The sequence below is a fragment of the Olea europaea genome, unplaced genomic scaffold, assembly GCF_002742605.1.
Source record: "Olea europaea var. sylvestris unplaced genomic scaffold, O_europaea_v1 scaffold1422, whole genome shotgun sequence".
Lineage (NCBI taxonomy): Eukaryota > Viridiplantae > Streptophyta > Magnoliopsida > Lamiales > Oleaceae > Olea > Olea europaea.
In genome coordinates this window covers 120,333-139,695 of record NW_019231751.1, presented here as the reverse complement: position 1 = coordinate 139,695, position 19,363 = coordinate 120,333, and the positions used below count along the sequence as shown (strand labels likewise).

At 33.9% G+C, this 19,363-nt stretch overlaps 2 protein-coding genes across 4 annotated transcripts; one reads left to right on the top strand and one right to left on the bottom strand.

Annotated features, from left to right (window-relative positions):
* Window positions 1-1,566: 1,566 nt before the first annotated feature.
* LOC111375825 (QWRF motif-containing protein 2-like) lies at window positions 1,567-10,163 on the top strand. 3 transcript variants are annotated; one of them, XR_002699368.1, is made up of 6 exons: window positions 1,567-3,473; window positions 6,839-6,958; window positions 9,066-9,166; window positions 9,275-9,364; window positions 9,574-9,681; window positions 9,761-9,804. XR_002699368.1 is itself a non-coding variant. In XM_022998734.1 (6 exons), exons 1-6 carry the CDS (start codon window positions 2,049-2,051, stop codon window positions 9,818-9,820), a joined length of 1,920 nt encoding a protein of 639 aa, XP_022854502.1. In that variant the 5' UTR covers window positions 1,604-2,048; the 3' UTR covers window positions 9,821-10,163. The 3 variants fall into 3 exon arrangements, 2 of the variants coding, with proteins under 2 accessions (XP_022854503.1, XP_022854502.1); XM_022998734.1 differs by having other exon boundaries at window positions 1,604-3,473; window positions 9,050-9,166; window positions 9,761-10,163; XM_022998735.1 differs by lacking the exons at window positions 9,574-9,681; window positions 9,761-9,804 and adding an exon at window positions 9,447-9,557 and having other exon boundaries at window positions 1,581-3,473; window positions 9,050-9,166.
* A 1,450-nt stretch (window positions 10,164-11,613) lies between these two features.
* Window positions 11,614-12,673, bottom strand: LOC111375824 (LOB domain-containing protein 39-like). The gene is made up of 2 exons (XM_022998733.1): window positions 12,392-12,673; window positions 11,614-12,299 (listed from the first exon to the last, which is right to left on the bottom strand). Exons 1-2 carry the CDS (start codon window positions 12,573-12,575, stop codon window positions 11,860-11,862), a joined length of 624 nt encoding a protein of 207 aa, XP_022854501.1. The 5' UTR covers window positions 12,576-12,673; the 3' UTR covers window positions 11,614-11,859.
* Between the last annotated feature and the right edge of the window lie 6,690 nt (window positions 12,674-19,363).

The window sequence follows — 19,363 nt, the reverse complement described above, 5'->3', positions numbered from 1 at the left end:
GGCCCTCTTTTTCAAGCCACGACATCTCTCCACTAGTCTCTTCAAACTTGTTATTAACGTAATTTTTTGAATTCAAGGATGGATTTATAGTTCGAATCAAAATTACAAAACAAATAGAGCTAGTATATCAAATTAGATATTTGTGCAATTTACAAACATTAATCGAAAGACTTTATATAATTTCATACTTATCTCAATAAAGCTACTTAAAAATGTGAATTGTTTAGAATATATTGTTATTTTAGAGTCCAACCTTGTGAGTCATAAACTAGATTATATTTTATGTAATTAATCCCATTTTCGATATTAGTTCATATAACCAAGAATTTCTTTCGACTAAACCAATATTGAATTGGTTGTCATTTGCTAATACCTAGGTTTGGCTTTATAACCTATTAAGTGGCAACCCATTCTTGTTTGAAAATCTTAAAAAAAAATAAAATAATTTAAAATTTGAGATAAAAAATAATAATTAATTTTAATCTTCCATTTCATCAATTTTTTACAAAAAAAAAAAAAAAAATTGAAATTTTTATTAAAAACTTTATCAAACCATCCCGTGTTACCAAAGAAGGTTTAAATTATTATTCTTGAATCTAATCCGTGTCTGAGTGATTAAGAATTAGGGTTTTTTTAAAACTAAAATTGGAGCTATAATTGAAATATTCATCAATTGCATATTGGTGGGCATCGAAAAGTTTGGTTCAAGTATCTCAAGAAATAATTAAAATCACCCACGAGGATTATGTAAATAAAACTATTCAATTCCATGTAATTACTAGAACCACACAAGAACCGGAACCATTCAATTTGGTTCTACACCACAACAATCATAATTTTAAAGGTATAATTTAACTTATTTCTTCGTAAATTTTAAATGGTTCTAACAAACCTGGCACGATTCTCCTCAAAAAGTTAGGATACCCAACTTTTTCATCAACTTCGTTAATAATTTTGATTGCTTGTTTAATATATACATACGGAATTAATCTCCTAAATATCGGTGCTTAACTTATGCCGAATGATGTGGCAAACTACAAGATGTTATGCAATCAATTTTGTAATCAACTATTATTTCTTATCATCTATTATAGTATGTCACGTCGTCCTATTGCTTAACAGTAAAATATAAGAATAACGTTAATTGTACATAAGGAGGTATATAATGGTTTACATACAAATGAACTGTGAAAAAAGAGTGATTTTTTTTATTGAAGAAATTTCGATATAATTTTATCTCATTACTTTATGTATGTGTAAATCATTATGTACATTTAGCACAATCGAAAATATAAGGGTGAACGTCAAGTTCAGTAACGGATATTTTAACAACCAAAACCACTTATTAAAATTTGAGTATTTTATGAAATAGAACCATTAAATTTTATTTAATTTTTGGATCCAAAATCGAAAATATTTTGATTCATAAGGTTGGATTCTTGTTAAAATTTGTAGGGTCCAATTTTTGGGCAAATAAATTGAAAAACTGATAAGAGTACAAGTGATGTGGTGTTGCACTAAAAAGTGGAGTTTTGGGAGTTGAGACAGCCCCATCAATCCCTACAAAATACCTATTAAATTACTTAAACCCCTCATTATAATTTTTTAATCCACTAAAATAATTAAAATTTTTTTTATCAAGTAATTAAGTTTAAATTTTCTCGATCATGGTTAGCGTAACGTCTATTCAAAGTTCAACTAAACCCCCAAATTCACCCTCGACTCCTGTCCCCGAAGACATTGTGCCCCATTCCCTGCAAATCTCAATTTCTCCCCCGTTCAATTCAATTGTTGGAAAATTAACAAAATTTCCTGGGTTTTTTCTATCTCTGAGTTGGCAGCATTGTCATTTAGATTCTTTTCGACTCTTGTGAAGAAATCTTGGAGGAATGTGGAATATTTCAATGACTCATTATGGTTTCTTGAGCTACTGTGGGATTTCTTGATCTTTATTGCAGATTAATGGCGACATCAAATGGGCTTCTGGATGAGTCTGTGAACGGCGAATTTTCACAATAACTGTGTTTGTACGTGTGTTCTTTGCCGTGATGATGGTGGCTGCTGCTTCTGGAGTAGCTTCAACGACTGACCCACAAAACGCAAAAATCAGAGATGAACGTTCAAGAAGACCACCTTTGTTGCCTTCTGAAAAAGATAGTAGTAATGGGGTTTCTGGCAATACATCCAAAAGGCCTAAATCGAGAATAGTCTCTTCAAGATACATGTGCCCGTCGACTTTCACTTCAACCTCAAATGCATCTTCAGTTTCCTCATCTTCCACCTCTTCTAGAAGGTATCCATCCCCTTTGGTTTCGAGAAACTCGACCTCGGTTTTGAATACGCCTTTGTCGGGACCGAAGAGGTCTGTTTCTGTAGACCGCCGGCGTCCCGTGTCTGCGAGGCCGTTAGCACTTGATCTTGATTCCAAGCAGAGCAATTACACTGAGGTTTCAGCTGCCACAAAGCATTTGGTCACTTCTACTCGGAGATTATCTGTTTCCTTTCAAGGTGAAGCGTTTTCTCTACCCGTTAGTAAGTCTAAGGTGGTCCCACCTTCGCCTAATTTGAGTAGTGTGAGGAAGGGTACGCCGGAGAGGAGGAGGAGGAGCAGTACGCCATCGAGAGGGAAGGGCGATGGAGAAGGAGATCAAGTGGAGAATACTAAGCCTGTCGATCAGCATCGATGGCCAGCACGGAACCGGCTAGTGAATCCATTGTCGAGGAGTTTGGATTGTAGTAGTAGTGGTGATGAGAAAAGTAAGCTCACCGGATCTGGAAATGTGATTCGAGCATTGCAACAATCGATGATTGATGAGAGTAGGGCGTCGCTTGATGGTAGGTTAAGTCTTGATTTGGGCAGTTCCCAGATTCTTAAGGCGGCACCAGATGGAAATTCCGTGCAATCTGATCTCACTGCATCTGATACGGATAGTGTATCCTCTGGCAGTACATCAGGAGTTCAAGAATGTGGTGGGGCATCCCATGGGCATAATGGGCCTCGCGGAATTGTTGTTTCGGCAAGATTTTGGCAAGAAACTAATAGTCGATTGAGGAGATTGCAGGATTCAGGTTCAACCTTATCCACAAGTCCTGGGTCCAAGTTGATTGTGCCGCCAAAATTGAAAAAGTATCCAAGTGATGGTCCCTTATCATCCCCACGAACGATGACTTCTCCTATTCGTGGAGGTATTAGAGCTGCGTCTCCGAGCAAGCTTAATACACCTGTGGGATCATCTCCATCCCGTGGAATTAGTCCGTCTCGAGTCAGAAATGCTGTTAGTACCATTAGCAATAATTTTAGTGAAACACCCTCAGTTCTTAGTTTTTCTGTTGACGTTAGGAGGGGGAAGGTTGGAGAGAACCGGATTTTTGACGCACACTTGTTGAGGCTTCTGTATAATCGACACTTGCAGTGGCATTTTGTAAATGCTAGAACTGAAGCTGTCCTGCGGGTGCAGAAACACGGTGCAGAGGTGAGATGATTTATAGTTACCTGTGGTTTTGAGAATACAAAATTTGACGGGTTGCTTTTGATTTTGCTAGTGACAGTCTATGCGTGCTTTTTGTTTGACAATGATCATAATTTATTTATTTATTTATTTTTTTGGGGGGTGGGGGGGGGTGGAGGGTAACAAATATTATGCTCTTAACACTTGATAATCATGGTGAAACCAAGCGGGATAAATGAATTGTTAGGATCTCATAAGAATTGTGTGACCGTTTAGCTTTGGTGATTGTGGTGTGAAACATATGAACTCAGAGTGAAACATTCCAACCCATAGAGTATAGCTGATTAAACCTCTCCATGTGGAATACACTCGTTAAGAGGAAGTGAATGTTGATAGATGCAAATGGTCATAACAGAATTTCATTGCTTTTCTCTTACATCATGTCATCCTCCATTATATAAAATCAGCTTGGACTCCAATAATAAGATTCTTGGTGGAGGAAATAAAGGAAGATGAAAGGACATAATGTATTGGGTATAAGGCTTAGTTGTAGAAAAGAAATAATTATCTAAAACTAACAAAACTTATGGAGGATTAGAAGCATGTTTGTTATATCTATTATTTTTACTTTTACCTTGTAAATGGTTCGTTCAAAAATTTTGCATGAGTGCCAGACGTGGATGTGTTTATTTATTATATCTGATGCTAACTTTTGTGTTTTGATTTCTTTACATGTTGTAGCGAGAAGCACTTCTAGGATCCATGATGAAATGATTATATTGTAGAATAGTGAAATAACTATTTCACTGAGCATGAGAAGACCCAGTTTGATGTCTGACTGAACATTCTTTTAATGAGATAAATATAAATATGAATGAGATATGTATAGATGCTGTTTCGTGAAATCACATGTTAACTTGCATAGCAAATAGAAAAAGGAAATAGAGAATTGTGGTGTTGGCCACAGGACATCGTGTTTATATATTTGTTGGTACGGTTTGCTAAAGTACTTTGCCCTTGAAATATCGAAGTAAGCTTAAAGCTAGCTAGAGGTGAGTTAATGTTTTACTGTCCTAGCCCTAATTTAGTGGAGACAGTACTCTTATCTGCATAAATACAAAAGAGTTTTTTCTTTGAGCTTTATGGTCACTGGCTCACCGTATATATTTTTGTAATGAAAGTCAACATCAAAATCACATAAATCCAAATAAGAAGAAAAGTTAGTTATTCTTTCATGTCTAGTTATTGAAAAGTGACAGGTGCACTTCGGTTTTGTTCACATGTTTCTTTTTATCATAGCAAATTTGATGGCATATGTCTTGTCTATATGTCTTTGTGCTCTAGACTTTCTAGTTGTCTTCATTTCTGACTATGGTCCTCTTAAGTTGACTTATTAACAAAGTCGGCAATAAAAAGTTGGGGTGTAATTTATCTGCTGTCCTGTCATTTTGACGAGAACTTAGAGTTTTCCTTAACTTCAGCGGTTTTCTACTGGTGTAGATTAAAATATCCAGATAACACGATTTATATGTCCATTATTAAAACTTACAAGTAAATTCTTCTGTTATGCTTTTCAGACATAACTCTTAAGCAGTATTGATGCTTTCCTTCTGGCCAGGCGATAATAAATTATTTTAATGTTCATGTTTTTCTGCTAGATACTTTCTTTGACTCGAAATGATAATCTTCCCTTCCCTTTTGAGATGCATAATAATAAATATCAATTTTCTTACTCATGATTTTTAAGTTCATTCTCACCTAATATCTGATCTAGTAGCAATTGATCTTTGCAAAGCAGCATTTTTTGGGTGTTTCCATCACCCTTTTCATTTTTTCCACGTTTCTTGTTGAACTACACTGATTCTTTTGCTGTCAAATTTGACCTTTCAAAGCATGTTGATGAAAGTAGTTGCATACATAATAATTCACCTCATGTTTTAAAAAATCTGTCAAAATGTGTTGGGATCACTATGATTAACCTTAGTTAATGTTCACTTATGCAGCTATGCATCTGAGCAGCAGACTTGTTTATTTTCCAAATTAGAAACATGGCTATGCAGATGTAATTTAATATTCGCAACGAGCCAATTAATGCTGTGTGGAAGTTATTCTAAAAAATGCATGAACATAACTAACATAATACACACCACAATTCCTTTTTGCAAAATCTTAAAATTGTTACTTTCTAATAATTCTTTTAGTTAATGATATAAAGTATCTACAGGTGCATATATTGCAGGATGATGAGTATGTAATTGTGATGAATCTGTGTAAGTAAAAAGTAAAATCTATTGAGATAATTACTTGTATGGACTAATTTTGAAATCAATGGAAGACAATTTATTTGTGCGATAGCTTCAGGTTAGATCATACAATTGCTTTGTGGGCTTATGGAAACATTTTAGTTATAGAGAGGACAACAATTGTGTGTATCCTTACTCGATGTTGATGGTCTTTGCATATCATTAGAATAATGGGCAAATGAATGGATGAAATCTAGCCTTGAAAAATACAATAATCAGAATTATATATTGATGTTCATGACGGTTTAGAAAAATATACATGAACAGACATCAAGGTCATTTCTTATATTTTATTTCACTTCCTATTAGTTTATTTGTGTATATTTTGTTGGAACTTGGAAGTTTCATATTCAAGAAGCTTCACTTCCATCTGGTAAAGTTTTCAAGTATTCTCTAGGAAGTGAGCTCCAAGACAGTTGAAAGCTAGACCATTAAAACACAGATGTTAAGTGGTAGATTCAATGGCTGCTGTACATTATTTTTATTCTAATTTTGGGTGATGTAATTTCTGCTATCCTTGCCATTTATTCAATTTTCATACTTTTTGTATGCTTTCTATCTTCAATTTGACAATGTGCATATACCCTTTCATATAGGAGGAAAATATTAGGACGACCTAATATGCGTTCAAATTTTCCAAAGTACCCTATAACACTTTAAAAATTTCACTCACATATCCGACAGTATGTTAGGTTCCGCTCATTCGACAATATGATATTTATTTATTTATTTTTGTCCGTTTTAGGGCTGAAGCGAGTTGTAGTGTAAGTTACTTAGTATGTTCAAACTTCCCAATCTGGATAATCCTGAACGACTTTTGAGTTTCTCATTTTTGCTTCTTTTAAACTGAATATTTATATGCTTCTTGTTCGTCATTTTACTTGATAAATTAGATTTCTAGCTATTTGAGAATTTTATTAAAATCTCTTTGAAATGTTCATACCTTATATTTTACATGGCAACTTACTTTTTCTATCTTTCTGTATCTGTATTGCTTTCTGTATAATATGTTACTTGTTACTAGGTTGGTTTGTTAAAGTATTTTCCACATATAGGAATATTTGAACTTTTTCCTCTCTTTATCAGAAAAATCTATGGAATGCATGGATAACAATCTCAGATCTACGCGACACTGTCACCAAAAAAAGACACAGATTGCAATTGCTGAGGCAAAAGTTAAAATTAGCCTCCATTCTCAAGGGTCAAGTAATCTCCTTTCCTGGTTTCTACTTTATATTGCAGAATTTTCTGTTGGAATATTTAGCCGCAAAATTATTGTATAACATAGAAATTTTTAACCCAGAGATGGCCATATAAATCATTTTTTTTACACATGAATCACTTATTGTCAGTATAAACTTGGACTGCAATTCCACTTAGAAAAATTTGGCTTCAATTGCTGAAAAAAAAGTCCAATCACGGGTATTTTTTTTTTTTTTTTACCAATTGGCTTACCGGCTATCATAACTGATATTTACAGTAATTATATTTCATCATAGATGCTCCGCCATCAGATCTATATTTTTATCGAGTTTTATGTAGCTTAAACTATATAAATTATAATCTCGAATGCATATAGTGATCTTTCCTGTAAAGGTTGTGAAATTTCTCTGTTAGTCATGTTGATTGGTGTTATTGACTTGCTACTTGTTATATGAAGAGGGCTATGGCACAAAGTAGCAAAATTCATTCCTCTCGTTTCCTACTCTGAAGACCCTCAAAAAAGAATAGATTTGACGCCTATGCTGTTGAATGATATATTTACTTGCAATATGTCATAATGGAAATAAGACATACTTAGTCTTGACAGATGCTCTAGATATCCCTAGTGCATGAACATAAAACTAAGCCATTGTCTGAGCCCCATTTTTTGAGAAAAATACATTATTAAATAGTGTTTTGATATTATTTTAATTACACAATAAAATAATATTACATGTAAGTTCGAAATTTTTCTTTTTTTTTTAACCACACATTTTCCATCAATACACTTCAAAAATTCATTCTTATGAAAAGAATGGAGCTCAAACAAGGGCTGAATTTGCCAAAGTTGCTTGCTTCCCAAACTGTTTGTTTCAGCTTGATTGTCAAAGTAACTATTCTTCAGTTCCTTTGCGATGTCTAAGCCATTTCGAAACTTGAAATTTTAGCATCTGGCAATAGAGAGTGCATTTTTATTTTATTTATTATTATTATTTTTTAACAAGGACAGGTTAGGTATCACAGTTATTTACTTTTTATTTTTGGGGAAAACTGCCTTAAAACGTGTTAAGAGATATAATCCCATATCGAATAAAAATGAAAACATAAACTAATTTAGAAGGTTTTGGGTTACTCCTTTTAACAAGGTTGACCTTTAAGATAGAACCTTAAGTTTTAATATGGTATCAGAGGCCCATTAAGCTAATACGGATTTCAAGATTGGTTTGTTCAAACGAGCCACCATCTTGCAAGAGCATACGAAGGGATATAATCTCACATTGAATAAAGATGAAAGCATAGACCAACTTATAAGGTTTTGAATTACTTTTCTTAACAAGGTTGACCTTTTAAGATGGAATCTCAAATCTTAACAAAACGTAAAAGGGAGAAACCTCATGAGCATCTGTTAGTTTTAAATAGAGAGGCTGTGTTTGTGATAGTTATCTCGTTGGGTGTCTATTATCCTCTCTTATTGTCAATATCTACTTTGAAAGTGATGGAATAAACACCGATCTTGAAATGTCAATATTTCTTAGCTTTGAGGTTCTGTTTTTTATTTTCACAATGTAAAATCAGATTTAGTTGCTCCCTAATTTTTTCATGTTGAATTGGACTGCTGTGAAGTATGGCAATGCTAATTTGGAGGGGGTTGTTCCTCCCTTTAGGCTACCGTTATTGCTTCCTAACTTTTTACCCATATTTGGATGGATACTTTAGATCAATAATTTTGGATGGTTGATGATGGGATTCAATATGAGAGCATTTTAAAGATTTTTTTAGACGGAGTTACTTATATTTTTTCATACAACTGAGTGCCAGTGACATGTAACAACAAACCTTTAAACCTGTATGGTTTGTATATTCAATCCTTGCTTGAGTTGTGGGTTAATATTAGTGTAACTAAATTTCTTTTATTGTAATCTTTTGTTTTATTTATTTGATTTTCAACTAATTTCTCTACCCAGAAGTTATCTCTGGATTTTTCTAAACTATCTGTTCTCTCTGTTTGTTGGCGGGTAAGTACCTGTGGATGTGGGTATGATTTAGATAATTTCAATTCGACAAATCTGAAGTAAGTTAATATTTCTGATATAGATGTCCTTTTTGGAAGATTGGGCTGCTTTGGATAAAGACCACTCAATTTCTTTGCTGGGAGCTATTGAAGCTTTGAAGGCTAGCACTCTTCGTCTTCCGATTGTTGGAGGAGCAATTGTATGTGGCTGGCATAATTCTTTTCTTTGTTGCTGATATTCTAAGCCATGTCTCAAGTGTAAAACGAATTTCATTTGACACATTCGAGAATATCTTCAATTTTGACAGGCCGACCTGCAAAGCGTGAAAGATGCTATTAGTTCCACAGTTGATGTAATGCAGACAATGGCATCCTCAATATGTTCACTTCTGCCTAGGGTATTCACATTTACTCTTGTTTACTGCATACTTTCCCTTGGGATTGATCTAACTTTTCCCTCCTTAATGACTCTGGAACCAGTAATATAGGACCATTTTGCCTTATTTGATAAGAGAAAGAGGGGACTAGAATGTCATTTTGAATTTCAGCCGAAAGCTGTTCTATTTGCATGGCTGACCCATGCAGAACAATGTAAATCACGTTTCAGGTGGAGGATGTGAACTCATTGGTGACTGAACTTGCAAAAATCATGGCTAAAGAGAGTGCTCTACTTGAACAGTGCACAGATTTTATATCCATGATAGCAGCAATGCAGGTAATACAAAATTCTCTCATTCTTATAATATTTTGTATCATTTACCAGTGATAATTCATTGTCCAATGAAACGTAACAGGTTAAAGAAACTAGTTTGAGAACGCATTTGCTACTGCGTAACTGTGTATCATCAGCCTGAGAAGACGGACCCTTATATAACTGATCATATTTGCTAACACTACACCAAACATTTTTCGACCTATCTGGAGGTAGCATTTGTGGATGTCAGTATGGACCGGCTGACTTAATCTCGGATTTTCATACGGGATTTATCAACGCGTGAATGCTAACCAATCCAGGTATCCAAGATTACATTTCATTCTTACCACTTAGTTGTACACAGTCTCTCTTTCTTTTTCCTACTCTTTCTGCTTGTCAAGGAAAATGAAAAACTGATGTAAATAATGTAATATCCTAGTAACACTGTGATTAACCTGTTCTTGTTCTAATCTTAGTGCTATCTGAATGTGTTTTTACATTAAGCCCTTGTTTGAGCCCCATATTTGTAAAGAAAATGAATTTTTGAATAGTGTATTAATGGGAAATGTGTGGTTAAAAAATAAGGAAAAGTTTTTTATTTGCGTATAATATTATTTTATTGAAGAATGTGTGGTTGAAATGATGTCAAATCACTGTTGAAGAATGTATTTTGGTTGAAAAACGGGGCTCAAACAAGGGCTAAATTGTAATTGGCAGGATGCATTTTTTCAGTGTTTTAGCTTTTGACAAGTGTGTCATTAGTCTCTTCGATTCAGAGTTCGTAGGCAACATGTTTCTCTCTCTTGTTTTTGACATCTGGTCAACTCTCATCAATGTCCCGTTCAAGTTTTAAAGACTTCACACGATGAATACATACACTGAAATAGCCTTAGGATTCTGTGTTTTTGCATTGGACATTATGCAGCATATACAAAATCTTGGAATATATTTATTTGTAATTCATCTTGTCCGTCCTTTTTTAATGCTTTTATATACCCCCACCCCACATCTTGAGGTACAAGTTTTGCTGTATAGCTGAGAGACCTCACCCACCTGGCAGTATAAAAAGCAAGACAGAAAAGTCAAACAATTGACTGGGCAGTGTTCGCGTTCCACTCTATGCCTCACTGTTTTCGAGCCTATGAACTGATTTAGCCCCGTTTGGACTCCATTAAATTATATTCTATTATATTTTATTTTTTTCTTTTCTATTTTCAATCACACAATCTTTCATAAAATAATTACACGTAAATCGAAATTTTTTTCTTCTTTTTCAACCACTCATTTTTCAAACAAACACTATTTCATCCATTTTCATTACCAAAAATGGGGATCAAACGGGGGCTTATAATTATAATTACAAAAAAAAAAAGTATTACTTTTCTTTGGAAATGTTAAATCCATTCACCTAAAAAAGTTTTACTATTAACTCAAGAAAAGATTTGAATTTATTTTGTAGTCGAACTTCGCTTGGTTTTGGATAACATTAAAATGGAGCTCTATTAAGGTAGTTCATTTGAAATTTAAAAAACTTGATTTATTTATTTGTTGCAAGCAATTTTAAATTCAAATTCATAAATGATGATATTTCTTGCCTGGAATTTATGGAGTTGCAACTATCACTATGGTCCTCCTTTTCTCCCTTCGAAAGGACTCCACTGTCTAAGGGTGAATAGGTAATTAATATGTAATGGGCAGTGGACATTTTTGTCCACGTCCCACCAAAAGAAATACATTGTACGCAGCGCCTCAAAGCTGGTGGCTCGTGTATGGGGACCCCAACAACCTTGCTTTTTATTGGAGTTCTTAATGACCAATTAAACAAAGTACTTTCAGATGAATTTCAGAAGCAACATTTTCCTTTCAATAGTTTTGAGAATTGTTCGACTTGAATTTGTACGATACTTTCAACAAAATAATTTATATAGAAGAATTCAAATTTGTTAAGAAAAATAAACGAAAAAGGAAGTTTATTCCATAAAGGGTTACTGGCAAACGTCAATATTTGCACCATCCTAATATCCTTTGACACAAAGATTCTGAAATTCAGACAGACAGACAGACAGAGACACAATGCAACTCTGATCTCTCTTTATCCTTTCTTCAAAGTTTCTTCCTCACTACAAAATTGAGAAATCAAGTGCCCAATAACTCGAGGGAAAGAAAAAATTGGGAGGGCTTTAAAAAAAAAAAAAAAACTTAGAAAAATAGTCTCAGAAACTTTGATTCCTGTCCATGGTGATTTTGTTGCAACCCTTGGTTACTCAGAAGCCCACTCTCCAACGTTGTCATTTCAGACTCGTCCGAAGGAGAATCCGGCCGCCGTTCCTCGCTAAGCCGATTTTTTCTTGGAAAACCCATTGTCAAACCAAGATTCAGGTCATCATCAAAACCTTTCCTTTTGACCCTCAAGTTTAGATCTTGCGATCTGTATAAATCAGTGTTACTAGCTTCTGATGCTTCATCAAACTCCGGCGACTGAGAAAACCCTGGCAAGGGCCGCAAAACGCCGCCTCTCAGCACCGTCTCCACCGCCAACTGGCAAGCGTGCCAGTTCCCCGTCCACAATAATCCCACTGCTCCGTTCACTGGATTCACCGTTCTTCCACAAGCTTCAAATAATAAAGACTGGAACAACGCTGCAATAGAAAATTTCATCAACAAACAAGAATCGGATTTCACGCACAAATCCGACTTAGCTTGAACATTTAGATGAGATGGTGTGACGTACCTGGTCTTTGAGACTCGGGGACAGACGATAGAAAGGACATGAGACCAGCACGGCCAAAAAACTTGGCAACAAAAACAGTTGCATTGGCCTGCGCTTGTGGGCTCTCTATTCCCTGTAAACTTTGTCTAAGAATGCAATTTTCATGGCAACCCTTACGAAGAATTCTGCAGCCATTGCAACTCATTTTCTTAGGCACATCAAAGTTCAAATGATCAAATGGATAGAAGGGAGTAGGAGTTAGAGAGAGAAATTCTGGGGAGAGTTGAGGGGAGAAGAAGGCTGGAAATAAATAGAAGGTGAGGAGTGGAGTAAACTATGGTTAGTGAAGCTTACATTTTGAGTAAATTAAAAGAACCTGCCTTGGAATTTATCACAACTACGGGGACATCCCTCATGTTTTAGAAATCACAAAACGCCTCCTCTTAGTATAAATTTCTCATTTTGTCTTTTTTCTTGTAAGCTAAATATAAATATAAATATATCTATTAAATTTTAGGGGCAAAAAAACAAATAATTTTAGTTTGAAGAAAGTTTGGGTGTTTGGTGGAGATTAAAATTAGATTATTTAGTAGATTATAATAAAAAATTTTGAAATGTGTGATTGAAAAGTTATGGAATCCATGAAAAATGTTATTAATATTGATTATTAGACTTTGACTTAAATTAAAATTAATTTTAATCCAAACCAAACATGTGTATACTTTAAGCATTTCATCTTAATCATTTTTTGTGGAATAAATGATACATAAATTATAATTCATCTAATATATTTACATACTCGCTTTTGATGTCAAATTTAATGCAATTTTAGTTCATGAAGATATTATTTTAATTTTCTAAACTTATTATAATACCAATGTTAAAATACAAAAATAAAAATGAAAAGAAAATGTTACTAAAGCATGGAAATATATTCTTAATAAATAAGAAAAAGAAAAAATTTTGAAAAAAATAAATATTTTGTTAACGTTACGAAGAATTAGCCACAAAGGAGAGCTTTATAATCTTTGAAAAATAGAGGATGTCTCTGTGTATCTCTTTTAAGTTAACCATGGTTCGGCACTGAGGTTTTCTCAATGGTTTTTATAATGGAGGCTGACTCGACATGACAGCGGTCCAAAGTACTGGGCAAGAGAGCGGCGCCGTGTTTCCGCGAAAGGGGAGGTTCCTCTGCACGGCACCATGGGATTCTTCTCTTCCCTTATCATTACTGAATATATGCTCGCAAGATAAGGCTGTTTGGCACCCATTTTTTTTCAAAATACATTTTTCTCTCTCTTCTTTTCAGTCACACATTCATTATTAAAATAATATTACACGTAAATCAAAAACTTTTTCTTATTTTTCAACCACACATTTCCCATCAATTTACTATTCAAAAATATATTTTCACATAAAAATTCCTACCAAACACCCTCTAATTATTATTTGATGAAATTGCTTGAATTGTCTACTTTCACCAATTTTTACAAAAATGTCCATTTTAAAATATTTTGGACCAAAATACCCTGTGAACAATTTATGATTCCATTCAAAGATAGAAATGAATATTTTTGCAAAAATTTTATTGACAAATAAATTTTTCATACATAACTTACCACATTTATTTCAAAAGTACATATTTCAAATCACAATTAATATTATTTTTCTCATTGACACAGAAACGTCGAGAATTACATTTCAAGTGTAGAGAATTGTCTTGTTCAAAATGAAATATCATTATAGAGATTTAAAATGTCGAGAACAACGTTTAAAATGTCGAGAACATATAATATTGTGATTTGACATGTGTACTTTTAAAATATAAACGGGATTCAAATATCGATAGTGACATTTGAAATGTCGAGAACATCATTTTAATATAACTTCTCATGGAAGTTACTTCTCGAAATCAGCAACAAATTGAAAAAATAAATAAATTGTTTCTTTTTTCATAAAGGGCATAATAGACAATTTAGTGCCAAATTTAAAAAGTGGATATTTTTCAATTGACACCTATGGAATTAGATACTTTTGAAAATACCTTTTATTATTTTCAAATAGGGAATAAAATGATTTCTTCTCAAATTTTTTTTAAAAATATTTTTAAAATTTAACAAAGACAGACCATGAAAAGAACACAATAAGAATAACGTAATTACGTTACTATGTTGTTTGTTATTGACTAGATGACGGGGATAATAAATAATAGAAAAGTAAAAATATTAATAGTAATATTTCAAAGAAAATTCGTAAATTGTGCATATAATGATATTTTATCAACTTGTCCTTTCAACCACATGTAAAGGCCTTCTCATTTTGGGACAGCATTTAGGTAAGATTCCTTCTCCTTGTGGTGATAGGTACATACGAGTCATCTTTCACTACATGTTAAACAAACCCTTCCACTCTATCTTCTTTAATTATTATACATACATTATTGACCTTCAGACTCAACGAGTCAATATATCTTTACTTCTCTTCCATCCATGTATACTTTATATGTACATTTGGACATGTGTTAAAGACACTGATCTAGGCTTCTCCGAACAAAGACGAGAATGGTCGTGATTGTATGCACATTGATGCTCAAATCAATATTTGGACAAATACTTTCGGTTTGGAAGGATCGCAAAGGAGAAAAAAAATGTGAGATTATAGTTTGGAGTTCTAGATTGAGAAATACCAATTTACAATTACCTTCAAATATCATCAAGTGTGAGTATTTATAAAAAATGAATGAATCTGAAGTCTCTTAGATTATTGACAATTTTCAAAAAGTCAGAGCCTAGCCATTATATGTCTAACATCCAAAACTATCCGAAAAAGAGGAAAATTGACTTCCAGTCACCCTTGCATCAAATTGATCAAATTACACATGGCTTAAGGTGTTAAATTGCGACTTGCACAAAGTATCGGGACATGACCTCAAAAACCTCAGATCAATGTGCCCCCTTCACACGATTAGGATTAGTTCTCTCTTTGTTGCTTTGAAATGCAGAAGAGGCGAAGCAATGATTGGGTACATTGTCTCAAACAGGCGTTTCTTGAAAAAGGCTCGAAGGCGATCCAAAGATGCGGCCTATAGAGGCAGCTCCTAGAGAGGCTATGAGGTGGTCTAGGAGAAATATTTCCTAAGAGAGGCAACTCCTAGGAAGGACTTCTCCTTGGTAAGGTCAGAAGAGGCGGCTTCTGGGAGAGGCATGAAGTCCTCGCCCCCAAAGTGGCCATGAAGCCTGCTTGGCTTGTCACTGTGGGATACAGGCATAACATTGTAAGTATTATGCCCTAAATCCAATCAATTTTGGACATAAATACTTTTATATGTAATTAATGCAATTAAATGGCAGATCTATTATTTAATTAATAGACAATTAAATAAATAATAGAATCCGTAGATTCAAATATTTGTAATTTGTTAATCACAATGAATTGTGATTGTGAGATACAAATTACATCTGATTGAATCTTAAATCATCCGTGATCGTAAGTAATAACGAGATACGGATATCGTTATTACGGATGGACCATCACGTGTGGCATTTCTTACTTGTGAAGTAAGTAGTTGATCTCACAAGTTAAAGTGTGGTGACACTTAAATGAACACATGGATGTTTTGTTATAGAACAAAACATTGGAGACCCGTCGAGAGATTCCACGTGGATAACTATCTGAGTGTCGATGGTTAATCTCTAACGTTCGGTAGTGAAATTGGTCATTTAACTTGAGGTCGTCATGGTACCTTATATGAGGACAGTCATACTTTGGCGGTGTTGGATGTTGCTCTGAAAAGGGCCTCTAATACGACATCGTTCGGGTACGTCAAGAATCGTATGAAGGTTGTGATTGATCAATAAAGGATTCGTCGCTCTTAGATAGTAGGAGATTATGATTAGTGTTTCATTCAATTAAGTCAATGATGGAATCCTTGGCCAAGGTGTACTCATAAGTCGAAAAGGAGTTTTCGATTTATATTGACTTAATAGTGGAGTGAAAGATATGATCGATGATCGAGATTGACACAACTCCATATCTCGTAATTGATCTGATCATATTGACGAATGGATTATATTTTCAATGTAAACGAACGAATTTGGTTTTGTCATACCACGTGACATTTCCCGTCACATGTATTGCCCTGACACATTGCTAGATGTCAATCAGGGACGGCGAATGTGAATTGACGATAAATTAAAAGGGTGTTTTAATTTATCAATTTTGATTAGATCAAAATAATATTTCACGTCGGGAACCTAATGGGTCACACACAAAAGAGAATTGGAAGATTGCAAATTGCCAATTGGTTAATTTGACAATCGTTGGATAAATTAATTAATTGGATTTGTTATTTATATTCCCGAATTAATTAATTGGATTAATTAATTCACGGACCAGGTTTAATTAATTGGATTAGTTAATTATTGGACCGGACCGGGCCGAGCCTGTTTGGGTTTATATAAATACATAACTAGGGTTTGAGGTCCATAAGATTTTCATTATTCTTGCTGGCACAAGAGAAAACCCTAGAAGCTACAATCTTATTCTCTGTGTGGATCACCGTTGGAGGCTGGACAATTGGACAGCTGTGGTGGCGAATCAAGGTTGATGGAACGAAAAGAAAAGTAAAAAAGGATTGCAGATCTGAAAAAAGGTACAATCTTGTCACAATTTCTATCTAAACACAAAGGCGATTTTTGGTGGGAATCGAAAATGATTTTAAATTCCGCTGTGCATGTATAAGTAGATTCCCAACAGTGGTATCAGAGCCTACTTTGTATTTGTTAGGAATTGATTTGCGTGATTGAATAATCAAATGTTGATTATACATATTTTTCTTGTTTTCTAGCAATTTGAAAATTTGATTTTCGGATTAATAAAAAAAAATATGTGAATAGATCTGAAATCCGGGCAGCCATCGGAGCTGCCTCGACGGGCAGCGCAGGCGCTGCCCAGCTATAGAAGGGGGCAGCAGCAGCAGCAGCGGCGGCTGCTGCTGCTGCCGGTTTGGCAGCGCCAGGCCGGTGCTGTTGTAACATTGAATAGCAGCGCCACGCGCTGCTATGGCGGAGGCGTCGGCGGCCCTGAAAACTAAGAACAGGCGCCGGCTATTCGTGTTTAGAGTTGCTTCAGAAATTTGGGGAGAAATTCTAGGGTTCGCATTCGGGTTGCAGTGTTTGGAGGCGGGGGGTTCCTCTGCAATTAAAATAATTGGAGGCCCCTGTCTGCAATTATTTTCTAAAGGGTCAAGTTGTAATTTTAAAAGGAAGGGCATGTCTGCAATTTGAGAAATTGGAGGTCCTTCTCTGCATTTTAGTAGTAAGGGTCAGTTTTGCAATTTCTGAACTAGGACCTATTCTGAAATTTTCGAAATATGAAGGGCCTGCATGAAATTTGCGAAATTGAGAGGTCTTGAGTTTAATTTGAAAATGGGCCAAAATGTAAATTTCAAAAGGGGATTTGAATTTAGATTTTAAAATGGTTTTAAATTTTATTTTATATGGGTTTTGACCTATTTTGACTAGACTTCTAATTTTGACCCAAATTAAAATTTTATTTAAAATTGACGACATTTTATATTTTCGTTAAAATTGGATTTTGACTTAAATATTAAACTTTGACCCTAAATTGAATTTTATTTTATTTAGGAGTTTTATCCTAAATTAAAATCTTAATTCAATTTAAATTAGAATTGGATTCTAATTTAGTGTTTAATTAAAATTTGATTTTAATTAAATTATTCGCCCAAAGATATTTTAAAAATTAGAATTGGATTCTAATTTGACGTTTAATTAAAATTTGATTTTAATTAAATTGCCTCACCCTAAATTTCTTCTTGGAATTAGAGTTTGACTCTTATTTGCTATTTAATTAAAATTAGATTTTAATTAAATCAATTCACCCTATAATTTATTCCAATTAGAATTAGACTCTAATTTTATATTTAATTAAAATTTAATTTTGATTAAACATGTTCGCCCTAAAATCTTAGATTTAGAGTTAGACTCTAGTTTTGTCATTTAATTAAAATTTGATTTTAATTAAATTCAACCGCCTTACATTTTGAAATTAGAGTTTGACTCTAATTTGATATTTAATTAAGATTTGATTTTAATTAAATAATCCCGTCATATAATTGTTGAATTAGAGTTGGACTCTAATTTATTATTTAATTAAAATTTGACTTTAATTAAATATTCCCGCGAATTAAATAATCAATTAATATGATTAATTAATTATTTAATTAATCCGATCCATTTGTCTAAAAGAGTTTAGACGACTTAATTGCTAGAAACTTGAAACTTATTTGCATACAATATTAGATATTATATAGGTATATATTTATGTGATGAATGTATTATTAGTGGACGATTATGGACTCGACTATATGGATGTGTTGAATGGTTAATTTTTAATTTTGTCGTTTTATGGGCTTGCGAGCTCTTAATTGTTTTGGGCCTGCGAGCCCGTTATTATTGTTATTATTTTGGACCTGCGTGTCCATTATTATTATTGTTACTATGGGCCTGCGAGTTCAATTTCATTTAGGCCTATGTGCCAACTAGTATAGAATACATGTTGGAATTGGACTAATTGAAGAGATAAGAAAAGGTGGAGACCATGAGATGGTGCATTGACATTGTTCAATGCTACACCCCCTAAGAATTGACCAACTAGTCTTACTTATGGCTCAGGAATACTAGATAGTAAAAGTCCATTATCGTCCACACTATTATATTATTATTTGCATAGTAGATGTATAATAATAATATATATATGATTGTATTGTTGTTGATGAGACTCATGAATGCAAAATCCCTCCATAAAATATTAAGTCACATTGTAATCGCTTTTCATCATTATAGTGAAAAACCAGAGTCTCAAATCGTCTCAACTTGTTGAGTACACTCAAGACTGGTCCATTAGGGATATGTTTGACACTATGAAATATTTGATATTTCTGAATGATGGGTTTGACTTAACTAAAATTTATCT